At 42.9% G+C, this 25,216-nt stretch overlaps 1 protein-coding gene across 1 annotated transcript in view; it reads right to left on the bottom strand.

Moving 5' to 3' along the window:
• LOC131212679 (pseudouridylate synthase RPUSD2-like) overlaps positions 1 to 25,216 on the bottom strand; it is a 104,157-nt gene that overhangs the window by 21,048 nt on the left and 57,893 nt on the right. Inside the window, exons 2-4 of the mRNA XM_058206637.1 lie at positions 5,782 to 5,871; positions 725 to 812; positions 388 to 610 (exon numbers count right to left, since the gene is read on the bottom strand). Of these exons, the coding sequence (XP_058062620.1) occupies positions 388 to 610; positions 725 to 812; positions 5,782 to 5,871 (401 nt within the window). The remainder of the gene's footprint in view (positions 1 to 387; positions 611 to 724; positions 813 to 5,781; positions 5,872 to 25,216) is intronic.

Genomic DNA, 25,216 nt, shown 5'->3' on the forward strand with positions numbered 1-25,216 from the left:
AAAAGTTACGCACTTGCAGTACCACAGTCATTTCTAGGTGGTTTGTTAAAAGTCATAAGACTTTTTTATGTTGGTAAGAAAAAGAAACTGTACAAGGAGACAATGAGCATAGAAACATCGCAAAATTAATCAAACGGTGAATGCAAAAGCATTGCAGAAATATTGCAATGTCTCGTTGAAATTAACGTGAAAGGTTTGTTGCGTGGTTTTAGAAAATTCATCAATTCCAAACGAGCCTTCTTGTCGTCAAGAAAGGATACCAAATGAATGGTGTTCTGAAGGTCGACAAAGCCTTTTCAGTGACCGAATGAACGTTTAAGGAATATTGCTCAGAAACAGAAATATTTTACAGGAAACACATAAGTAGAAACAATCAATTTCAATTACCTGTGAACGATGTTCGCTAGGAGGTCATTATGCTTTAACCTATAGTCTGTTGGCACTTTTTCGTAGTTTACGGTCAGGGTACCTGCCTTGATGCACCGTTCGTATTCCTCGGCGGGATGGGCGCGAAACTCTCGGGCAAATACGTCCAAAATCTTTTCGCCAACCCAACGACCCTTTGTGAACGTTGTGAAGGTAAAGTAGTAAGGATAAACTTTCCGCAGGCCTATGAAGAGAATCATTTCATTAAAAAGGGGTCCACGAGCTTGAAATGTTGGCAATGAGTTTGATGTTTCATTAAGAAAATTGCACAACGGTCTGCCAATTGCTAGTCACTCACCATTTTCAATATAGTACGACGTCTCATGGTATCGTTCGTCCGTGAAACCGGGCCGCTTAGCCTTCAACGCTTTAGTTTCCAGTTTAGCCTATAATTACAAGAAAAAGAAGGATAAGTGTGTAACCGGAGAGCGAAACGACGCACAGAACAGCGATACAGTCATACAAAATCAGGAAAACACAACACAAAACATCAAGTGAAAAAAGTCACTTTAAAGAATACAAATATAGGAGTTCTGCCAGGAAGATGAAAAGAAATCAGTGCTAGCCATTACAAACTGTCAAACACAGAAGGATCTCCGCCGCTTCGGAAAGGCTCGGCAAGGGCGGAAAGGCTCACCGATCGCCCACCATTGGCTCATGTAGCCACTTACCATCTAGGACGGAAGAAGAAGAGAGTAGAAAGGAGGATGCCGGTTTGAAGAGTGATGACTATATAGTAAGTGAATTATAAGATAAAGTCCTCCCCGAATGGCTTCGATGATGTCTGGATTGGACGGGCCTCCCCAGGATACTGGTCAACAACGATTTAAGATTCGGACCAATCTAGTTTTTGATCAGAGCATGAAAACTATGAACCTTCGTCAAATGACAGATCTTGGTTTCAGATTAAGCAAAATTAGCATGCCAGCAATTGGCCACAGGATTTGTTAATTCATATTCTATGTTGATTGTTAGTAATTGTCGTTCCAATTACAGACAGGCTTATTCAATTTAAACACAAGTCCTTACGTCGAATATTGATTGCTGGTTGCTACTAAACGCCATTAATAATTTTGAAAAAAGTTCAAAAACAGTTTGCCATTTCACGTTTTCTTTAATATAATATTGCATTCTACTTGGAAAATAACCAACAACCTGTTGGTGTCAAACATAGAGTATTCAAAGCCGTAAATTAATATTAAAAAGGACTATGATCTCATGCAGTGAGAATGCCAGAGCGGAAAAATGGGTCCCGAAGGAGCGTTGGTAAAGTGGCAACCTTCTTTACAACTTCATAAAGCGAGTGAAATACGAATGCAACTCTGTCTATCTGCACTTTGTCCGCTTCATTGTACCAGAGCTCGAGCTATCGTGTTGTGCCTCTTTCTTCCATTCATAGCTATGCAGATTTTATTAAACCTGCAGCGCAAGGACACAGTTGAAAATTAGCATTGGGTAGGATTATCCGCCGCCATAGCTTTGGAAAATGGGGTTCATTCGAGAGAAAGTTGTTCATCTGCAGTTGGAATGGCTAGCAGTCATGCTCTTGACCAAGCACAGACACAAAAACTTAACTTTATAAGTGTGAAAAGTTTCGGAAGAGACTTTTCAATTAACTACGCTCCCCGGAGAGTCGTATTACGATAAAGCTGCAACAGGACAATTATTTAATTTAATATCTTTGATTTTTTTTGTTATTTAAATAGTTTCACAATGGAATGAAAGCTTCAAACTGAAAGTTATTGGTCAGTTGTACTTTCAGGCACGCTTTCAGAGATTAATTCAGCCATTTTATTCTCAGCAGTAAAAGAAAGTAACTGAATTTCATTATTTACTATCAAAGAAGTAGAACATGATTACGCCTAGCAAGAATTGCCCTCAGACGTGCAGTCGTGTTTTTTACAAACCTCACAGAATAAAAATATTAAATTACGAAGAAAATCCCGGTCATTCGAGCGAAACGAAGGAACCATGCGTTTGTTATGATACATCGTAAAAGTTTGCATATTCCTCGTGATGTACCCAAGCTGCCAGTCTCTCGTCTAGCTCGTGTACAAGCCCAAGCGTTGCATTGCATAGAGTGGCAGTGGTTAAAAAAGCGCAAAAGTTTCGTCTGCAAAAACAACAACATACACTCTTCCAGCAAAGTTCGTTGGGTTGTGTAGTTTGTCTTACCCAACGAGCCCAGCGGAGAGTTCATTGTAGCATAAAAAACGCACAATTCTTATCTTTACTTCGTCTTTGTTTATAAATAACCGCCCCTTACTACGATGCACGTGTTTTCACACGACAGCAGCCACACACCCGTCCATTCATTATGGATGCTGTTAGGATGCGACCATGTGGCGCAAGGACATCGTCTGGATGGAGCGTTGCAACACCAGCGGATCTTTGCTTCGTTGGCGTTGATGAACATTGCCAGAACACGGGCCAGCACCGTGCTCAAAGTGTTACTACTTCCGCATAGCATCATTTAATTTGGTGCACGTTGGCGCTTTTCCAGTCTCGGGCTAGAGTGGCGTGTCGTTGAAAAGAGTGTACTTTTCTGTAGCGCTGTGTGTTTGAGAAGCAACATAATTCCGGTCGCACGTACTCGCAGCGTGTTGCTGCTATAAAATCGAAAGGATTTCAATACGGCTTCAACCGCGGCCCACGTGTTGCTGCAATCTGATTGAAACGACAACGCGCGACATTCTATGCCATTGTGCTGCCATTAGCGGAGCATGAACTTAGCAATTTCAAGAACTTCACACTACGCTAGTAGTTTTGAAACCGAACGCCATTGAAGTGACTACTGGTGGGACGACAAATATTTGTTGAAGGAAGCCATATGCGAGTGAACAACAGGTGAGCGAAATTCGATAATATGTTGCACCAGCCGGCACTGTGCTGCCGAAGTGCGATGAATAGTAAACGAACAAGTTTTCCTTATGGCTTCACTGCAGTGGAAACTCTTAAGTATCCACTCAGCTGGAATTATAATGGGCGTAGCGCAGGTTCGTATAAGCGATATCGTTTTACACCGTACAATGCAGTGTTACGATGCGGTACTTTTGGAAAATCGTTGAAAAAGTTGAATCGAGAGGATCGAATGAAAATGTCAAGGATCGCTATTACAAAGCAACGACGTCTTTTAAGCTACTTTCGATAATAGTCCCAGTGGTTGATGCAGATCTGAAAACGTGTTCACACACTTTAAATAGATTTCTTAGTAAGATTTTTTATGAAACAAGTAAGAAAGAAAGTTAAACGTTAAATAAATCCACTAATGCCAAAGAATAAGATGCTATATAACGTGCACAATACGTAAAAATGGAAAAAATATGAGGAAACGAATCGTCCAATAATTTAACAGCATCTGAAGCAAGTTGTTCACTTCGTATGGTTTAAGTTGCAATTTAACAGAACATTGATAAAAATGTTAAATTGAAGTTGCCAGCTAGTTTTGACATACACCGAAGTAGACAAGGAGAACAAAAATACCATCCTATACGGAGGGCTTTAATGAAAGTCTAAAAAAGGCCTAGGCAGACACGCTGTAGAGAAAGTCTAACGAATCAATTTATGGTGCACAAATCGTTTGATTTTGACAGAACCATAAAGCGTACATATTAAAAACAGGCCCAACAATTGCCCTGGTTTCCCCCGGTGCTAAAGCAGTTCCTTAATAAACCATTCGATCCAAACATTCTCTGCTTTCGCACCAGTTTTCTAACTACCGGTGTGAAATTGTAATTCTGCGAGCCAGACAACATTCATTGTTGTCATAAACAATATGCTACCAGAGACGGTGCGGCATTCCTCTACGCAGACGTGGGCCGTACAGAAGGGACCGCCCTGTTGGTGGCTGGTAGTTGCTCCGACTCTGAACGTAACTTTATGCTCATCCGTATCCGTTGTGCCGATGATCAAATTCCGGCCATCCGTGTGGTGAGAGACTAACTTCTGCAGCCCATGGTTCATTCCGGCTTAAAGCGGGTGGAGGCCCATTTTCCGCATCCAATATCACGGTGGAGCGCTGTCATAGTTTTTCATTATGCCTGTTTAATAACGCACACTGTACTGTATAAATTAACGTTTTCAATTTCTTCCTTCGTTCCGGGGCCCGCGTTATTTACTTAATCACGCGCGTCCTCCTCACGGTCTGCCAGTGCTGCTCTTGAACCGTACAATTACACGAACGGCGCGTGTTTGTGGCTGGGTGATATTTTAAAAAGCTTATTTCGAGAAGTTTGCGTTACAGTAGGGATGCTTTATCTATGGATGATTTTTGTAACAAAAATCCGCAAGCTTAATTTTGGCAGATTAATTTTTGTCTTCAGGTAGAATCTACACATTACCAAGAGATGTACGTTTTATAGCTAACCATTTGAAGTTGTGTATGTTCATTTAAGCATGAACCAATAAAATAAGAAATAGAGATGAGACGAATGTATTTTTATTTCTATCAGGACCTTTTTTGGATGTAAAATCCGGACGCCGATAGTATTTAACCATAAATTTGAAACAAGGTGCCAAGCAATAATGCCTAAAATGTAGCATATCTTAGGAAGTTATTAAAATACTGTTTGTTTTAAATAATGGGAACAAGTGGCATAAGTAACATTTTCAACGGTTTAAAGTAATTTCAAATATGTCCGTTTTCCATCACATTAACCTCATTATATCCGAACCCCGAACCTACTTTAAGCCTAGTTCGTGACCGCCACTAGTAAAGTACATGGATCATTAAGTACAGAAATAAAAACTTTATTACTGAAAAGTCCTTCCGGGAAGAAACATTACGAGAGCGCCGGGTACATCATTGACGTAGAACGCGGCCGTCAACCTTTATCGTGATTGCTCACGCCGACTACATATATCGCGTGATGATGATGGTGTTTAATTAAAACGTGATCCAATATCCGATACGTGACAAAACACTGCTGATCGTTAATCGATTTCCGGCACGCACTCAATTCACGGATCATTTGGTGGTTGGTGAAGCGAGAGTAAATTCTGGACCATTGGGGTGCGCCACGCAGTTTCTTGAGCTCAGGGACACCACGCTGCAGTCTGAGCTATAAGTCGAGGTAAAAAGTAATGGGCCAGGTAAAAATCTAAGTTTTCGCTTGAGGTGTCTTTGCATCGGACAAGAACTCTCATTGCGGGACCGACAGAAACGTTAAAGTACTTCCAGACGCCAGTCTTAAATGGAGTAAAAGAAGTAGAGGCTAGAATTGGGGTGTAGCACCCCACGATGGACAATAAATACAAAGTCGCAAACATGGCACATAATACACGTACATACACTCATACAGATATACACAAAGTTGCACAGCGGCTAGGGTGCTGCCTAAAGGTGGTGGTACGTACCTTTTTCAAGTCCTTGACCGGCTCGCTTTCGTCCGCTTTTCGCTTCTCGGTTGAGGCCAGTTTGGTTTTTTCCTTCTCCGTCATGATAATCTGCATAATGGAAGCGATGGGCGGCAACGGAAGGAAACCGGAAGCGGTAGATGTCGAGGTCGAGTATCGGATGCCCGGGTGAGAAGGATGGGATAGGCGGCAATCAAAAAACGGGAAGAAAGAAAGAAAATGCTAAATTAATCAAAACGAAACATGGGAACCAAATTTCACCTTTTTCATCTTCTTATTTGGTCGTTGCTGTCGAGCCTTAGAAAACGAAGAACACAACTGATTTTGAACTTTTTTTGGCCACAATGAAGGAAAGTGTGAATGTGGATTGTCGGTTGATGATGAGCAACGCAGGCCAGGAACCGTCCCGGACAGCAGAAAATTGAGTTAATTTAAAGCCCATCTCCCCTATTCATCGGAGTGTTTGGAACATAAAGTTGGTTTTCCTTTACCTATTTTTCCGACATTGTTTCGTGGGAGGCCCGATTGCGTTAAAACTTAAAAATTAAAAATGGAAAAGTCTTGAATGTTTGGTGTAAACATCTGTAACAGGTTTGTTGCAATAGTTTGCAATAGTTGCAATTTGTTGAAGATATTTTATTTAGATAAAATTGTAGAGATTATCGTATTCATATCCCGATGTTTAAGAATCCTATTACTGGTTTTCAATTTAAGTTTGCCAAATACGTTATCAACTTCTACCGTTTCTGTTCCCAATATTTGAAAATGCGAACAACATTCAAGCAAAAAAGAGGAAAGCCATTCTACAACCTTGCACAGCTGCCAACCTGAACATGTCCAACACCGATGCGCAAACGAACTATCGGAAAACTGTTTTAAAGTTAGCCATCCGAACACAGCGGATTTCCGATAACAGTGCCGGTCACAGTTCCGAAACCATCGTGGGATAAGAGAAGGAGAAAAAAACAACGTCCAGATTGCTCGGAGGCTACCTGTTCAGTTCCTGCTCGGCCGTGTTCACCGGAAGGCTCTCAATTACTGTTCCATTTTCCTCTTCTTTTGCCAACTATTTCCTTAGTAAGGCCATTCAGAAAACGTTAGAGATTTTTTTGCTTTTTCCCGATCAATCCTGAATGGAGCGGAGGCCACGGAAAGCCCAGCTGCGAAACGAAATGAAACGTAAATCAAACACCAACTCGAATGCACACTTCTGATCCTTTCGGGCCGGGAAAGGTGTCTTGCAGTGGACGGAGAGTTAGTGCACAGTCTCTTATCGCTGCGAGCACTGCATCAAGACCACCACGGGTCAGAGCGTGTGCGGGAGGAGAGAGCATTTCGGCAAAGAAAATATTGGCTAAAGGTATTAGCCACTCTAATGTCCGCTTGTCTTGGCTCGAAGGCGGCGTCGAGTGACTCGAACGACGGCTGCGGGCTGCGGGATTGGAAAGAAAGACCGTTGAGGCGGCGTTTATGTTGGATGTTTTCTCGAAGGAGAAATTCGGGCGAACACTCGGTGCGGTCGACGATGGAGCAATAACCCGGTGCGACCGTTGGTCCGCTGTGGGCTCACATATGAGTTTCTTATCCTGTGGTGCTTGCACTCCCTGGCGAGGATTTGCGCCCTTGCAGCAACCTTTCGCATTCGAGTTTTGGGATATCTTTTTCCACCTAATTGCATCATGGCGCACCGGTGAAGGTCCGAGGTCCTTCTTTCGTAAGCCAACTGCCAAGAACACATCTTAGCCTCGCACATGTGGCCACCACTTCTCTCGTACAAATTCTATTAGTTTACCCTCTTACCGAGGATGCAACAGGTTTTCGGGTTTAGATAAAACCGGACGGCGGTCAATATCCACCCGAAGCACACGGAAGCATGAAAGGGTCTTGATAAACACCTAATGAAATTAGCTTCTACAATTTATAAGTGAAATTGGTTTAGATTGCGCAAACAGCGTTGCATGAATGCTTCAAGCCATTCGACAAGGCAAGGCCTATCTCGAGAAGGTTCGTCCGATTGATTTGAAACACCTGCGAATCTAATTCTTAGTTTACGAAAGAGCAATTAGATTATCAAATTGGGACACCTTTTTGATTAATTATTCAGTGGTCAACGTTTAATCAAAGCTGCTTTCGCAAATACCACCCAAACGCCAGCGACCTACACGTCTTCAACCGTGATCGGATTCTTAACTCAATCGATCAGCCCAAGGCCAATGCTAAGCTTCAAGCTTGTAGCAATCGGAGTCAGCAAGAGAGATGTAAGAAGGTTCATTGCAAATCATTAAATACTGGATTTCCAATCAAGGACTATAAAATTTTTGCACTATATTTCGCAATAATTGCATCACCCCAATTGCACGCCGCCTGTGGAAGATTACTGTGCACCGCAAAATGCAATTATATCACGCAAATGGCATCATCATTCACTTTTGAGATTACATCTAACCGATTGTAATGAATCCGTGATGTATTGATGTGTTTGATGAATGCATTAAATCTGGGACAATCGACTACATTATGAAATTGAATTGCAGTTTGTAGCTATTAGTGGTTCGATAAGGTGAAATGTAGGAAAGTGTAGGTAAGGTCTAACTAATCTGAGCGTCAATAAGTCTTTTAAAGGTTAATTTTTTTGTTATAATTATTTTAATTTTCCATGTATCATTTAAAATACAAGCTGCGTCCGATTCAACCGCAGAATGTTGGTGCTACAACAGCCGTCTTCGTTAGGCTAATGCCTAATGCGTTGGTTCTGTTGCAATGAGTTTCCTGTGTTTTCCAGTTCAATGTGTGTTGCTCAATGTGGAAACCTTTCAAGAATAGAGCGAACAGCGAAGTAGCTCTCTAGCAACCCGGAACATTAACCCGACAAGATTTATCCGGATTGTCACAATTAACGTAAGGCCCGAACTGTTCGATAATTTATATGGTCGTAAGATTGTTCTAGAATTAGCACGTCCACTGGTCGTCAACATTCATCGTTCATCATAAATCTGGTTTGAAATCTTTATTACCATTGTGCCCATTTCCTTTCCGCCAAGCACATCTTACACGCCACGCATCATCGCTCAGCTCATGCAAGTTGCATTCACAATTCTCTTCAAATCCGGCATCTTTTGCGGTTTACCGGAAAGCCGTCTTTTAATTTTGCTATGATCAGCCGAAACGAGAAGTAAAACCACGGCGCAGCTTTATTTACGGAATGATAGTAAACAAACATAAAGCCGTTAAGAAATCAAATCTCACCCAAGTGTTGAGAGTTGCAAAATATACCCTTCATAATGTTTAGTGTAACAAAGCAGACATAGTTGAATGAACTACTAGCGAGACAGCTTTGCTAAAAACAACCATTAAACATTATCGAGCTAATATACAATCCGCGATTTGTATTTTACAGCGCCGGTTCAAACCGCAGGTCTCGCGGTGTCCATTAGTTTAGCGTATTTTCGCATGTTTGGCTGCAAACATGTTTCCTTCTGAAAGCCTAACACATGTTCGGAGTTGTGATAGTCATCGTCGGCAGCAACAGCACGGACAGCCGACGCAAGGTTTGGCAAATTTATTTTCGGATCCGACCATTTGGAGTAGTTGCTTCTGGTTATTTCCTTTCTTGCAGACTATTGCCCATTAGAAGCAGCCCCAGCAGGGCAGCCGATTTACTACAGTTTGCACTTCATGAGCTCGTGTTCGGATCGACTTGACTCCCCGTCACTAAAGACGACGGAGTTTCTTCCGTGCCGTCGTGCCGTCATGATTCTCGCTTTACCGGTCGGCGCCTCTTTTATGCCTATGCAGTAGCAATCAAAAAATTGGACGGCTTTTTTGGCCGGCATGGGAAACTAATTTATGACGAGGCAAATTTTATTGCTTCGGTGTCGCCGCACTCACTCAGCACCACCATCGCCATCGCGCCGCGCCTTGCCACGGGCACCAGAGAGCAGATTAAATAGTGGAAAAGCTATAAAATTATTGATTTTTATTGTTTCAACAGCTCCAACGACAGGCACTTGATTGACGTCGAAATTAGTACCGAACACTTGCACAGACTCAACAACGGCGCCCTTGTTCCACGTTTCGGGAGGGTTCCCGAAAACGGTTAAATACGTTTGACCCCAAAAACAAATAACGTAGCAACGGGCCACGCTGCACAGGACGGATCGCAAGGGAGCCGAAGTTTGACAATGACAGGTTGTTTATCGTCATGTTTGAAGTTTAAAATCATTTGAACGGTGGTAGCACAAGAGTTGGTTCGATTAAAAATTCTACCAGTAGCGGTGGCAAACGAGGGAAAGAATGTTGACTGTTTTTAGCATCCAACTGACGATGGTCTCCGTTCGATGGTTATGTGTGCTTTCGAACGACAAATGTGGTCGTAACAAGGATTTGAATTGCAACTTTTAAAAAATTCATAATATTTCATACCTTTGGTTTAGTTTTGCATTAGTTGGTTAAGTTTATTAACCCCACACACATATTTCGTCAAACATTTCATGAAACAATATACTTTCAATGTCTCGAAACGATGAAAACGTTCGTTATTATGTTAATAAAAATAATGGTCACAGACCAAACAATGTTCCTTAGGATTTTAGTTTTGTAAATAACTAAACTAGAAATGTGTTGTTCACTATTCGCCTGTCAATAAACGCATTGAAAGTTATCCCCCGGAGTTTCGCGTGAATCATGCAATGCAAGGAACAGATGGACGCAAAATTACTACTAGAGCGAGGAAATTCTCCAGAGAAAAATCCAATCTAATCCTGTTGAACAATTCCCCATCACGCTTGTAGTATCTCGTTGCAGCTGCCTTTGGATTCTCTCGTTTTCATCTGTCAGATTATCCACATCATCCCGAAAACCCATTTTATTCTTTGCTACGGAAATATAAACGTCATTTAGCAAGTATGATGACTTCACGATCAAAACGGCACGTACCTATTTGAAAATTCAGTCCGACTGTTTCAAAACTCGCTCACGTGGAAGTCAGCGGGGATTTAAACATGTTGAAATATTAAAACAAATTTAAGCTGAGTGAAATATTAAAGCGAAGACAAGCCCCATGATGAACATTACAAGAGCTTGCCCATATGAGCATTTTCCAACGTTCAATTAGTGCGAAATTTACATTACCATTTGCGAAATTTACATTTTTGATTAAAAAAGTCATTTATAAAACATCTGAAAACGTTCGGACTTTGGTCGTCTGCGCACAAAAGAAAATCGCGATACTACGCCACTGAACATTCAACGAATAGGTAGCAATATACAGCACGCAAGGTGCATAGTAAATATTCATTTCCAGGCGAGCGAACGGGGATTCCTATAATTTATCTATTTAAATTTTTAACCCATACCAGTTTGGTCAGCTCATTCGCGTATAACGATGTAAAACAGTGGGTTGGTTCGTTTTGTCCAAAATCTGGACCAACCAACTTTACGCTCGGCGATCCCCAAAAGACTCCTGACTCTTGCCAGTTATGGGTGAGCCGTACGCTTGAAAGGGAACCAAAGAGGCCACATCTTTGCGTGGCGAGGCCGAGGTTTTCTCTCCGGTTGCACGCCTGATACGCCAGAAAGAAATCTTAGCCACTCTACCAGGCGAAAGTAGTATCCCGAGAATCTACCACGGCTTCGAGGATGTCCTTGATGTGGACCGCAGAGCCCGGGAAGTAGCAGGGAGCACGACGTAAGATTTATGGAGCTATATTTTATGAAATTATAATTATGTAGACAGAGAATAACTTCTCACACCTCGTCGCAGGTCGTTCGGGCACGCTACGGATGCGACGTTCGTGCCGAGCAGAATCTTAAAGGACATCCTCAGGCGACCGGCGGCACCATGTGGACACCTTTTTCGGCCAACGACTTATTCTTCCGTTCGCTTCACGCTCAACGGCGGCGGTGATGGTACTCGTCTGCTTCAGGGCACTAATTTCGGCGGTGAACTTTTTCCTATGAATTTTAAGTTGTAATTAAATTACACTCCGTTCCACTGTGTCAAGTTCAATTTTTGCAAATTATAGCAAGAGCTGCGGGTCAGAGCGAAGGCGCTACACACCACCAGACCCATGGGATGGACTTTTCTGCAACCGGGAGACTTAATTTTCTTTTGTGCACATCCTTGGTAGTGTGCAATTATACACAGCACGTGGTGTGTAGTTGTCTAACACTTTCAGTCAATGTATGAAACTCAAACGAACTGTACGGAACGATCCTTTCCCAATGTTCCAGATACAGCGGTACCAAGAAAGATTAAATAACTTTGAAACAAAGTGCAATCGCATTTTCAAAAAAAAATTCAAAATAATTCTTGAGAACAACAACTTTACACATTCCATCAGTCAACTGCTGAGTAACCTACCTCGCATAGGAATGCCTCAAAACGCCGAGCTCACCAAGAAAACGATCCGGAATTAGGGGCCGACGTCTAGCAATTGTGAGTGCGGCTGACTGGAAATTTCCCACACTGCACAATTTCACCTCAAAACACGAAAAACCACGGCGGAAGTTGAAAGTGCAGCTTTTTGTTAGGTTTTCAGCAAGCGTCTCATTTCAGCCAAGAACATGGTTAAGCATTGTTTTACGAGAAGTTTCCTTGACGAAAAAACATCACGGAATCGTCTTCCGTTTGCGTGAAACAGACCACGACTACCGCCGGCAGTGAAAAATTCGATGAAACTTTCCCATTTTCTCGCACCCCGGCCGGAGTCGGAGCAGGATCGCCAAATGGACAGGTTCCCTTTTTTTATGTGCCATTTTTCTTAGCAGCTTTATTGCTCGTTACCACCTTTCTTGCTGCGGCGGAGCATATTTCGCTTGCCCGATGGTGTGCTGCGGACTGTACAAAAATAATGCTTCGCCGAAACCTATTGGGCGATACCCGTCTCAGTGTTTGGCCATTGGCCCTCGCCGGTCGCTGGGGACGTGCTGAAGAATTTAGCAGTTTATGAAACCGACCTGCCGACGATTAAACTTCAACCTCTACGAATCACCCGAGGTCGTATTCTTTTTCCACACGGTCCCGTTCAAGTGCCGTCTGAGAAGCGGAAGTTGAACGAATGCAGCTCGAAGACTTTGCGGGCTTCCTTCGACTCGCACCGGGCCGAGTGGCGCCTTTTGAAAACACAACACCCTACACTAAACGCAAAGGAGTGAAGAAGTGAGTACAGTGGCCAGCGGCTAATATTGGCCAAGGACGTCGTGCTGGGTGGGTATGCGTATTGCTTCCCGGTTCGGGATCCATGTCGACAGAGTAGTTTGTTTATTCGAACGTAGAAGGATATCCGCCCGGTTTCCCCGAAAGCCATGTGCACGGGTGACTTTTGTTCGGCAGCAAACTGAGAGGATGCACGACGATAGGCCCGCTGCTGCAAAGTGCAAGGCTGGGAGTTGTTATGCAAACACTGCTCACCGTACCCCCACGGCGCACGCCTGTGCTCGATTGCCGGAAAAAAGCTTCGGGCAACTAGGCAAACATAAATGGCAACACCCGTGCGATGTTCCCGTGGGCCCCAGGAACGAGAAGGATGCACAGTACTCGGCAAGAGACAGTAAAATTCAATTTGAAATAAATTTAATTGTATTGTATACTTTTTTATCTGCAACTCGCATCCTTTCCGTCGGGACGTGGTCCTTTCTCTCCGACACCCACCAAGCGGACAGGATCGGAATGGAGCGCACACGAAAGGTTGGTTTTAAATATGCGAAGAAAGCAAACATTTCGCAACACTTCCTTTCGATCGTTCTTAGTTCGGGGGTAGCGCCATGCTTGCTCAGCTGTAGTAATCCAAACACACAAGCTGACGTTGACGGTATGTGCCGAGGGTAGAAAAAGGTACCAAAAGCGACCGGCTGGTCGATGGTCCCGTGGAGAGAAATATCCAGTGACAGACCAGTTCAGCAAACCAATGATCCGGCCCGCAGCGCAAGAACGACATAGTCTCGGGTTGTGTGTAAATGACCGACTACATCTCGTAGGTTACCGGCTTGCTGTACTATTTCTAACATCCGGCACTTGTTTTGGGCTTGTTTTGTAATGCTCCTTTGAATCGCTGCATGCAGAACAAAGTCTAAAGGTCGCTGAGTGCAGACTTTTGCATTGATATGGATTTTCGTTTCTGTCTTTTATTGCTTTGGAAGGAGTTTTACATACTTTCATCAAAACATACATGCTTCTTTATGACCGAATCAAACTACGACGTAAACAACCCGAGAACAGATAAATGTTCACTATCAAGATAGCTGCACGAAATTAAGGAATGCTCATGCTGATGGAAACCTAATACCATTACATTGTTACTAAGCTCCTTTCAACTTTGAACAAAGTCATTAATATGAATGTAAAATATAGAACAAATTTTGTTAAAAAGTACTAAACATCAAATCAATAGGAAACACAGCTAGTGTAAGATACTTCCTTTTTTTATTCAGCACGATTTGATGATCATTTTTGCTTTGAATATTTAATGAAATTTGTTTGCCAACCACTGACTATAGTGCTTTACACATTAATCGTTTCTACCGCCCGAATACCCATTGCGAATAAAACCGGAACGAAGAACCCGAAACGGCAATGATTTAATTCTGGGACACAAGTTATGATTTGTGTTTATTAGTTGTTTGTGCACTAGGCCCTTTTTGTGAAACAAAAAAAATCCCCAAAGCACAACAACATCCCGGTAACAACGAAAGAGGAAACGCACCTTCTTAACTTTCGTCCGGGGATTACCTTTATTTCCGACGTAGCATAATTTCCATTCATTAAGGTTTAATGGGTTTCTTTTCTTTTCTTCGCGACCCTCTCCATTTGACAGCTGAACACGACGTGGAGTTCCCACAAAAATAAACACTCCCGTGTACTTGTGCTAACGGTCAAGCAGTAGATCTACCGTGTTGGGTCATAATAATTTTCATCTCGCCAAATTTGGGGACCCATCAGACGTGGTAAATATTCTTGGACCAACGGGGGTGCCTTTTGCTTCGCTGCCTGGCTATTCGTTGTTTCGTTGACGGTTGAATCCGGGAGGATTCGTGAATTTGTTCTACTTCGAAACGTAGAATATGTTTAAAAAGTTTTCCTCTTCTCCGAAGTCGTGTTTGTGAAGTTTTGCTCTCCTCACTCTAATGAACTATGTTTGCTTTCGTTGCTGATTATCATACGCTTCCAAACCAATTTCCACTCAATAATTAATCTTTATTACTTCTAAGGCAGTGAGTTCAAGTTGTTGTTTTTGGATTGATTTTTGTAGAAATATTTTACAAAAAATTTAAATCATAAGTTTTGAAAAAATGGAAGCATTAGAACGAAACAGCAATATGCATCTCGAACAAATTGCAAACCACGGTCAGAAGAGCAACAAAAAAGAGTTCTTTTAAGTACAGGAGATGCATGACAGGACACGAACTGGAACGTTGCGGATGTTTTCCTAAATTATTGGCTTATGCTTAGCCAATACAATTATCAACAAGCGGCTCGCCAGTGACAGTATATAAAAAGTGTGTTTGATATTTTTATGTTATGGCCGAAAGCTCATAATCGCCAGTGCTCATTACGGATTCGTGCGACCCTCTTTGACCTCCGCAATGAGGCAGAATACCAAAAACGAAGAGCCCTTCTCGAGCAACACTTTACGACAATCTATGACGCCGGGAGCAAACGAGATCGCTCAAGGGCACTGGTTCCGTAGCGAACTTAGCCACGTTGTCTCAAATTTATGGTGAAATTAATTTTAACGAGAAAGCGACTACGCTAAAAACAGACTACATTGAAAGTACATGGAAAGTGGCCATCCGGTCAGTAACCGCCAGCCAGACACCAACAGTCTCCATGTTGTCCATGCAATGAGTGGAGCAAAAATATGATGAAAAAAACACGAAGAAATAAAAGGTCCGCATCTGTTTATGTCCGTTTGTCCGAAAGTGCAAACAAACCGTAAATATTACATTGCGGTCGACGGGTTAGTTGTGGACCACCTTCAATAGATGACTGTGGAGAATATAAACCAGGGCGAAAGAGCACCGTTAGATATGGCCGTCGGAGGCCAAGGTAACGATTTACGATCATTGCGCTCCCGATTCATCAGTTTTAAAATGGCGATTCGATGGAGACGCCTGGTAGTTGGGCGTTTTTTGTCGATGCTGGTGATAATGAATTATCATTACGTAGCGCAACGCGTAAACTTCAGCAGAAACGCATAACACCATTTTTAGGATCACTGTTATCAATTTCATAAAAGCTTTGGCACGCAGGCTTAGTGTGGACCTTATTAAACTCTAACTTAGATATGCCGGACACAGTGTCCGGTTTAAGTGTTACTTGTAAATGATGATAAGAAGACAGATACGAGTCCCTGAACCAACGTTATCTGGTTCAGTAGTAGCAACATTTTGTTTCATGGTACATAAATTCGTTATGCAAAAGGGCGTTTTCCTCAACACCTTGCGAATCATCTCTTCTGCCGCTCATTTACTTTCGCACGGTACTTTTTGTTGTTGTTTTTTTTGTTCCAACTCCATTATTTCTACTGCTGTAGTCTATGGACCGCAATTGCCCTCAGGCGAGCTTAATGCAATGCCTCCCGACATATCTTCTTGCATGGATGAAACCCATGGCGATGCTCAAGCATCTTCCATAATTCACATTCAGACAGAATGACGCAAACTAACACCAGCACCACATACGAGACATACGGTGAAGGAAAAACGGTGCCTCTCGTGTAACTGCAACTGAAAGCTGAACCAACCGTCAAGTGCTGAACTGGCGAGCTTCTTGAAAAGGCCGCGTTCCATGCACAACATTTTTCCATCAACCAAAGAAACGTCTACTTATGAGGTATGGTAACGTGTGGCAAGGTTTCTCTTCTTGTTGCAACGCTCTAGCGAAAGACTGCTTCATCCCGACTATTTCAAAATACCTGTCCGTCGATGTACGGAACGGGAGCAAAAAATCGAGTACCCTTCCTAGCGTTTGCGCTTCAACACCCACAGAGAATGATTTTGCAGCCCTCCAGAGCTCGAGTGCAGACGACCTACTGCAAAGAAAGACGAAGCCCTCGCTTTCCGGGGCTTCGATCCACAGAAATGCGGGAGCGAAATGAAGGGAGATGATATATGCAAAGCCGTTTCCAGTCGGCCTTAACACGTAAAATATTAGAAGCTATCGGATGGAGAGTAACTGTTCGTCTTTTGCTACGGCGCGCATGGCGTAGCAAAAACCATGCCATGCCTTAGATGGACCCCTACTACTTCACGGTTCATACCAAAGCACGGAAAATATGGAACAGACAGAAACATATTTAGTTTCCAGTTGCAAGTGGATCATAAATATGATGCATGTATTCAAGGGAAAGAAATGGCGTGCGATTATAAATTGACAAAATGCTTGACAAACTGTTCGGGGTGTATCAAATGATCGAGCATAAATAATCCTTTCAAACCCACTCTAAATCATCAGCAGGTCTAGGACGAGTAATTCAGGTTGCGGTTCGTTCGTATAAAAGAACGTTTCATAGTTTACAAAACGTGTATGAAACAAAACCATGCGGCAATATATAATTCTACCGCGAATTTTTTTTCCGTCTACATAATTGGATAAAAGTTTGCCATCAAACAATTTTAAACAAACTAAACACAACTCGCACAACGTATGCTTTAAAAAAGAGAAAATTTTGAAGCAATTGCAATTGTTAAAAATATCTCATTTATAAAAAAACTGAATAAAAAACTCAATTAATTTTGAGAACAGAAATAATTTAAGTTATAACGGAATCGTGTATCTATGAACTTTTCTAAATTACATGACAAATCCTTACAAATGAGAATACCTGACACCAATTAAGTCGAAGAGTGATAGAAAATTGAAGAAAGTCGGTGTCCTTGACGGTGAAACCAAATGGTTTCGGGTGCGCAATGTTACGAACAAGCTCACCTAGAACGAGAGAAATAGTTGAAGGATGCATTAAAATTGTATCTAGATGCTAATTAGTAGTGTATTTAATACAAGTTTTTATTACCCCAGACCTGCCCAGAATGGCATAATGTGGTTTACGTCACAAAACCTACAAGCAAATGTTTGGCAAAACTTTGGCGGTGGCAATTTCTCGAGATTGTTGTTTCCTGTTCATCTGGTAACAATAGAAGAACAGAACTTCTGCACGGTCGTGTTTGTTTAATTTGCGTAATGAGCCTTTCCGCTTGGCCCCGAAAAATTCACGAACATGGCGATCGCATATTTAAATCCATGGGGGCAATTAATTTTCAAACCTGTACAAATCACTCCGCGCGTCGAAACTCGCGCCCAAATAAAACAAACTCAAAGCGCCAAATCACAGCACGTGGTGGGCGTTAGTAGAAAAAATCCGGCACAACCAACGAAACAGTAAAAAAAACTTGCTACCAGCACATTGGAAATGGAAATTCAAGGAAACGATTGGAATGTTCAAACAATACGGAAAGACGAGACACAAAAAGCTGACAGAACCATTATGTGCAGAGACTGCCAAGAGCATGCACAAAAAAAACACCAAACAACCTACACAAACCAATAGCGAACTGTTCACGCAATAGAACGGATCGTTAACCAACCACGAAAAAAAGATTACGAACGCGATACGGGTGAGGTATGCTTATTTTTAGCTGTTTCTAAACGAGGCTGGTTGCGGTTACGTCTACAACACATGCCCGGGAACCTCGGTCTCAATGGAATAGTTCCCTTTCGGACGAAACCCCGCAACGAAAAGCGTGTCCCGAACGGTGGGCGGGCAGGAAATGGAAGTCTTGAGAAAAATTGGTCGACTTTTGAATGGAGCAGCATGGTGTTTCACGGCAGTTCACGGCATGGCCGCTGAGTTACGCTTCGCGTCAATGGCACCGGTGTGTGCGGGAAGAAAGACACTAGAGCATAAAAAAACCCACGGAATATATTTTTCGCTGACCGAAAGAAAATGTCTGGCCGGCACGAGAAGTTACGTACAGCTGCCAAATTTTAGCCGACGAGACATTCAATTCATTTGCAGCAACTTATTTCTGTGAAACGCAGTGCGACTGTAGGTGGTCGTGATCTTTGGTGGAAAAATCTTCTTCAAGGAGAAATAAGGCAGACGAAACAATCGGATCATCCCCACCAACGTAGTAAACTCTAACTGCTACACTGCGATATATCAACCGATTAAATGCGGCATTCCAAGATGTTGAACCACAAAAGCATTTCGATGTTGCACAATTAAACATCGGCAAGCATTTTGCAGATATTCATGTTTGAAGTATCTGCGGTTGCTTTTGTTTAAAAGATAAATGTATAATGCACTGCGACAAGCAATTTTCCTAAGCCCTGTGGCCAAATGCTAGAGGATCAAATGGTGTATAAATAGATACATTCCAAACCATAAAATGGGTGGAAAAAATACAAAACAAAACGTTGGATCAGAAAAACTTGATCAGAATTTACTCTCAATAAATCATAAAACATGCTCTCTCACAAGAAAGGCAGTGTTGATATGAAATAATACGAGTCAATACACAACAATTCAGGCAGTCTTTAATAAGAAATGCAATAGTGAAAAAAAAAAATCTATGCTCCAGGGATGCGTATTTATCCTCTGACGAATAGGATCAGAATGAACGAACGGTTACAAGCAACGTGCAAAATAAATCAACATTCCATGGCAAACGAATATACGAAAATTTAATTCACTCATCCTCTGATTTCAGTATCTTTCCATAAACCGTGTGCGATGGTCTACAATATCGTTTCGTGTTTTTGTTTTGTTACCATCGTTGCTATGAAGGGGAACATAATTCTACTCAAGAGCCTGTTCTACCATGTACCGCGCCCGATGCCGATGGGTCCCCTTTCCCTGACGTGTGGCGGTTCGCTTTGGTTTCAGATAACCCCGCTGCAAAGGTGAAAAATGATTCGAGCCGTACGAAAACAACGGTTTCCCAAATATATATCACATTTATCAGCGTTGTGGGATGGAAAATTTCACCAATGCTTATGACCTTTCGACCGTCGCATTGTTTTTTTACCGCACAACCCAGCCAAAACGGGGCTACACAGCAGCACCATCACCATCATCGGGTGTTCCCGATCGGGTTTCGGGCTCGACGGCACGGTAGATGTAAGATAAATGGTATTAAATATTTTCTTTGATTTATGGTCCTCATCCGCCGCAACATACAAGTGATCTGGGCGAAGTATATTTGCCGGGCGTTGGGCTAGACTTCCAGACGGTCGACAAAAGGCTCGCCGGAATGAAGACAGACTATATTGTGTGGCTTTGTTGATAAAATTGACGGACAGAATTTTTCCCCGGTTATCTCAGGCATGAAGTGGTTGTCAAAGGGATCACGAAAGAAACACAATATATTCACATTAAAATTGTTTTCGTGTTCAAATGTTTGGGACGGTTGAGCATCTTAATTGGGAAGGGTAAAAATTATTAATAATTTAATCATTTCAATCTTTTACTTATGTTGGGCTAATCTCGAAACTTTAACAGATTATCATCAATAAACAATTATATCCACCGAAGCAAGTTCTTCAATACGGCAGGAAACTGTTACGACCGATAAAGCTCTAAGAACGATTAAGCTAACGGTTCTTTGATTGCTGCGGGAAGCCCATGTTTCGGCGTCCGATTCGGTTCTACTAATACAAAAATCGCCGCCCAAGAAACATGTTGCACAATTTATTGCGAATAATCATTAAATTTTAAAATCTCGCTTCATTCATCCGAGTGCTCGGGGCCCACGAATGGACGCCTCCGATTTCCTTCCTCGATTAGGCGCTCAATCGACGGAAGCATCAAGCACCAAGATCGTTACATTTTATTGAATGGTTCTGGAATGATTTGAAACTCCAACCCCGTGACCAGAATGCGGGAGCGACGAATTTGGCTTGCGTTGTTGTGATGGCGTAATATCGAATCACCAGCAACCAATCGAAGCCAGCTCCCGGGACCAGCAAATTGAGTGGCCGGATATATTCGTGCGCATTGGAAGCAGCAACTGGATAATGACTTTGATGATCGTCTTGTCTGGAAAGTAAACCAACACAATTACGAAAACTGCGGGACGCAAAGTACTGATTTGCTTTCCAATTCAACCGCGTGGGCGGAAACATAATGCCGTGAAGGAAAGCGCCTTACGACGAAATGGAGATGTTTACCGCGCTTTACCCAATGGAGAGTACTTGTATTAAGTGCAATTTGGATTTTCCGGACTCCGGAATAGTTTCCGTTCGCGATTACTGTTTGTCGGAACTTTTCCCTTCTTACGCCAAAACGGAAAACCATTTTCCGATTCTCATTGAAACCTTTCCGATTCCCGATGTTTTTCATTAAATTTCGAACCGTTTCCTGCCTAGCCAACACGAGCAAGCAAATATGTTTCGTTTTAGAAAGAATTTTCCAATCCTGCATCCTGTTTTGCCAAAAGCAGGAAAGCAATCGATTCAACGATAACAAAAATAATCCTACAAACCCAGCGCTCTAGACGAAAGTGAACTGAAATTAAATATCTTTACGGCACGGGCACGGGCTACGGCAGTAGCGGCAGTGACATCGATTGCCCATAAAAACACAAAACCCGACAAGAAGCCATTTTGAATGGGCTTAAATTTATTGGCTCCATAAAACACATTTTTATGATTTAATCGCAGACAAAATGAAAATTTTCCATTGGCACGCACGCCACTGAGGGTCTTTTGGCGCACTTCATCGGGTGGCGAGAATTTAATTGTGAACCGTCTCTCCCGACACAAACACGTTCCTCGCAGAGACTGTCTGTGTGAGTCTACGTACAGCAATAGCAACAAATTGGAAACATTTTTCATTCTCCGTTTGCAGTCAGGTCCTTTACCACCGTCCCCTGTTGGGTGGTTCTTGCCAGCTGCAAACAAAACTTTATTCACGCCTAGGGATTGAGGTTTTTGGCAGGTTTTGATGGGGAAACAGTCGTGTCTGACACCATCAGTAAAATGGTGGCGTTGGTAGAAGAGATAGACCTTGTCTGGAAGGACAGCGCCTTCGTTCCCAGTCCTACATGGAATAATCAAAATATAAATTAAAAAAAGCTTCGTTGCTACAACATCCTTTGAATCGTTTGATATCTTTTTAATAAAGCATTAGAAAGGGATGAATAAATAAAGAGCTGTACTGCGCGAGTAATCATCGTTATTATTTACAGAATCACGTTTTATGACCTTTTCTTCCAAGCGATCGTATGGTGAAGATAATTGCACGCTGTATCCATAAAAATGAAAAGCTGTAATTCCGCCTTTCGAATGATGGATTAGAATTTTAATGCGAAACCCTGCATTTGCCAGCCAATTTAGATGATAACGATATTAAAACACTCTTCAGAATGAAGCACCCGACACCGGATGGTTAAGAAGCGAGAGTTTATGTTTACTCAAATATTCAAACACAGATCTCTCCTCGAAAGTTTAAAGCTATTCGATAAAGCACCAAAGAGTTTGTCGAAAACATCGCCAGTGCCCACGCGAGCGAAACGAGTACTTCTGCCAAATGCGCGTGTTGGATCGTTTTGAATACTTCCCGAAAGTATTATGTCATCCAACGCCAGGACCACACGCATTCCAGGCGCTGTTCCGAAAGCCATACCATACATTCCACTCTGTCAATGGCCCGGGATTCGACGTCTCGTACGAACGAGAACGCGAAAGAAGCGGCTAACCATGTTTTCCAAAAGACGATATCAACAGCCACTGCGAGGACGTTTGCTATGCTGGATATTTACATCTTCCTGGCGCCGGAATGTTTTTATGAGTATTTGTGGGGGAAGATTTAACAAAAAAAAACGGCAGAACTGAAGCTGCCCCATCGAAAGGATGTGCATATGAAAATAGGACGGAATAGAAATACTCACTTTTCAATCACTGAAAGCTGCAACACTTCTGTCGACAACGTACAATGCAGGGAGATGAATTTCAACGACTATTAGATTGCCAAATGCGAACATATTTTCACACGGCACTGTTTGTGTTACAAACTATTCCCATTTTAAGCCAGCCTCGGAATGCCCGCTATCGTTTACGTGTTGAGGCACTTCTTTGCGGCTTACGTCGATAAATAAAAGGCGGTCTCCCGAAGCCAACGCACTGAAAATCGAACATCAATCAACTAAACTACACCGAACGGGCAAATAATTTTGGGTGTACCATAGATGGACTACAGCGACCGCGCCTGGTCCAGCTTCAAAGAGTAAACGGCAACAATTAGAAAGGCCCAAATATTCCAGCATCTGGAACCGGACAATCGTTGAAGGACAACGGAGAAGAACAAAAAAAATGATACGCGAAACGCGACCGACAGTAACAACTACCTTACGCTACCCAATTACTACTGTCCGAGCGCAACTGGTCGTGGTCCCTGGGGGTAATCTGGGAAGAACGGAGAAAACCCACTTATTTGGTAAAAGCCAACGAAAACACGAAATCGCTATCGAAAGGCCACGCAAGGGTTTTTTAGCACGTTGTGGCTGGTCAGCCGCCTTGGTTCCAGGGTGGGCCGGCGGACCATCAGACGAATCCGGAGTTGAGAGAGGCCAAGGACCGCTTCATCAGGCAAGAACTTCCTTTGCACCGTGGCAGAACAGAGGGCCGTTGCAATGTCTTGAAAGCAATAACAGCTTCTTGTCGTTTAGAGGAAGACTTGAGCTAACGGATGGTTTACACATCTCCGGGCCGGTTTGCCACATGTGCTGCAAGCATAACTTTCTTGCGCTGCCCTTAAAGTGGAACACCTTAAGTTCGGCTACACCGGTCGCTAACTACGAATCCGGTTACGAACATTCTAGAGAACGCGAGAACATCAATAATAGTAGTTAATTCAAGTGATACCGATTTACTTTATAACAAGCAACTGGGAACCTATGCGATTAGAGAGATATTGAGGAACAACATCAATTGTTTCCACCTTCTGAACACAAATTACGAACGCAACCACTCTCTCAAAGGGGTCCACCTTCAAGTCCTTACACGGAATGCTTTAGAAGTTGTGACTTTTTCTGCTCCACAGCGAAGCCCAAAGAGAGAAAGGAATTTAATGAGGCACCTGAAGTACGCGGTTCACCGATAAGGCAGCTGAGATTTGCTCTCGTTTTATTCTTCAGCCTTTCTCCTCACGCAGTAAGTGTGAGGGCGAAGAAAAACGGCCCTTTTTCGACCCCGTCTCGTGGTGCCCCTGCCCCCCCAAAACCGTCTTCAGATGGTCGAGATTCGCGACCCTTCCGTCCACCCGAGTCCGAGAAGGAGACCGGATTTGAAACGTGAAACAACGGTTGTCATCCTGGTGCTGTTCTTGGACGGGTGAAAAAAGGTATCCACTCGAAGGCGAGCAAATAAATGTGGCACAGAAGCTGGCAACAAAACCGGAATGAAAAAAAAAAACACATCCTAACTGGCAAACGAGATCTTACGGTATTAGCGGCAAAAGCAGAGAGAGAGAGAGACTGAGAGATGGCTGTAAAAGACGGTTATGGGCATCCTTTAACTGACAGCGGGCGACTTTAAGCCGACGACGGGCACGGCTCTGGGAAGACAATGCTCATTAGAACCAACCAACCCTGGGTCTCCAGGACTTGTCGGCGATGCCGGCCCGATGGGGTTGTGAAAGGTGAGTGGAGAAATAAAAAACGGGAAAATCTGCGACAAAACGAAACCGGACGCGTAGGATAGATAAGTATAGCCTAGGTGCGTACGGTGGGGAGCATCATGTCGAGACCGAAAATGGCGGGGAAATTATTCTAAATCCCCTAGAGGAGAACCCCGTCGTGAGTGGAGTGGTTATTAGGGCAGGCACAAATCGAAGGATTTTGTCCGCAATTGAAAGGACTCACGATAGGTCAGTAAACTGCTCCAGTCCCTCAACGGTGATGATAAAAGTTTACCAAGTGCTTCTAGGTTCAAGTGGTAAACTTAAGGAAATACTTTAGTTTAATCTTTCGTATAGTAGTTAATTTTTTATAACGAATTATTTAACTTCGAGAAAATTGAGTATAAAGAAGAGAGTGCAAAATTTCACAAATATCGCACGCTTTTGTCACATTTACCATTTAATATTTTTATTCTATGCGAATTTTGTGATATTTTGTTTCGACAGGCACCTCGCGATAAACCAGTGCGGGTTGCCAGCATTATCGATGTAGATTGATCAGCGTCTTGTTCCGAAACGAGCCGATGCGCCCAAAGAAGGAATCGTTGTCCATCTCGGTTCTCCGTGCCAAGGGCTCCGTCGTGACAACTTCTTCACTTTGGCCTAAAACGAACCCATCGGAACGCCGGTGGATCGTCGAAACATAAAAAATACCCTATAGATTCCCTACATATTTTCGCGAGGATGCATTGAACTAGCGAAGCAATACGATCCGATCCGCACCACTGGCGACGATTGCGTAAAACAACGCGCTCAAGACG

This window comes from Anopheles bellator, chromosome 2, assembly GCF_943735745.2.
Source record: "Anopheles bellator chromosome 2, idAnoBellAS_SP24_06.2, whole genome shotgun sequence".
Taxonomy (NCBI): Eukaryota; Metazoa; Arthropoda; class Insecta; order Diptera; family Culicidae; genus Anopheles; species Anopheles bellator.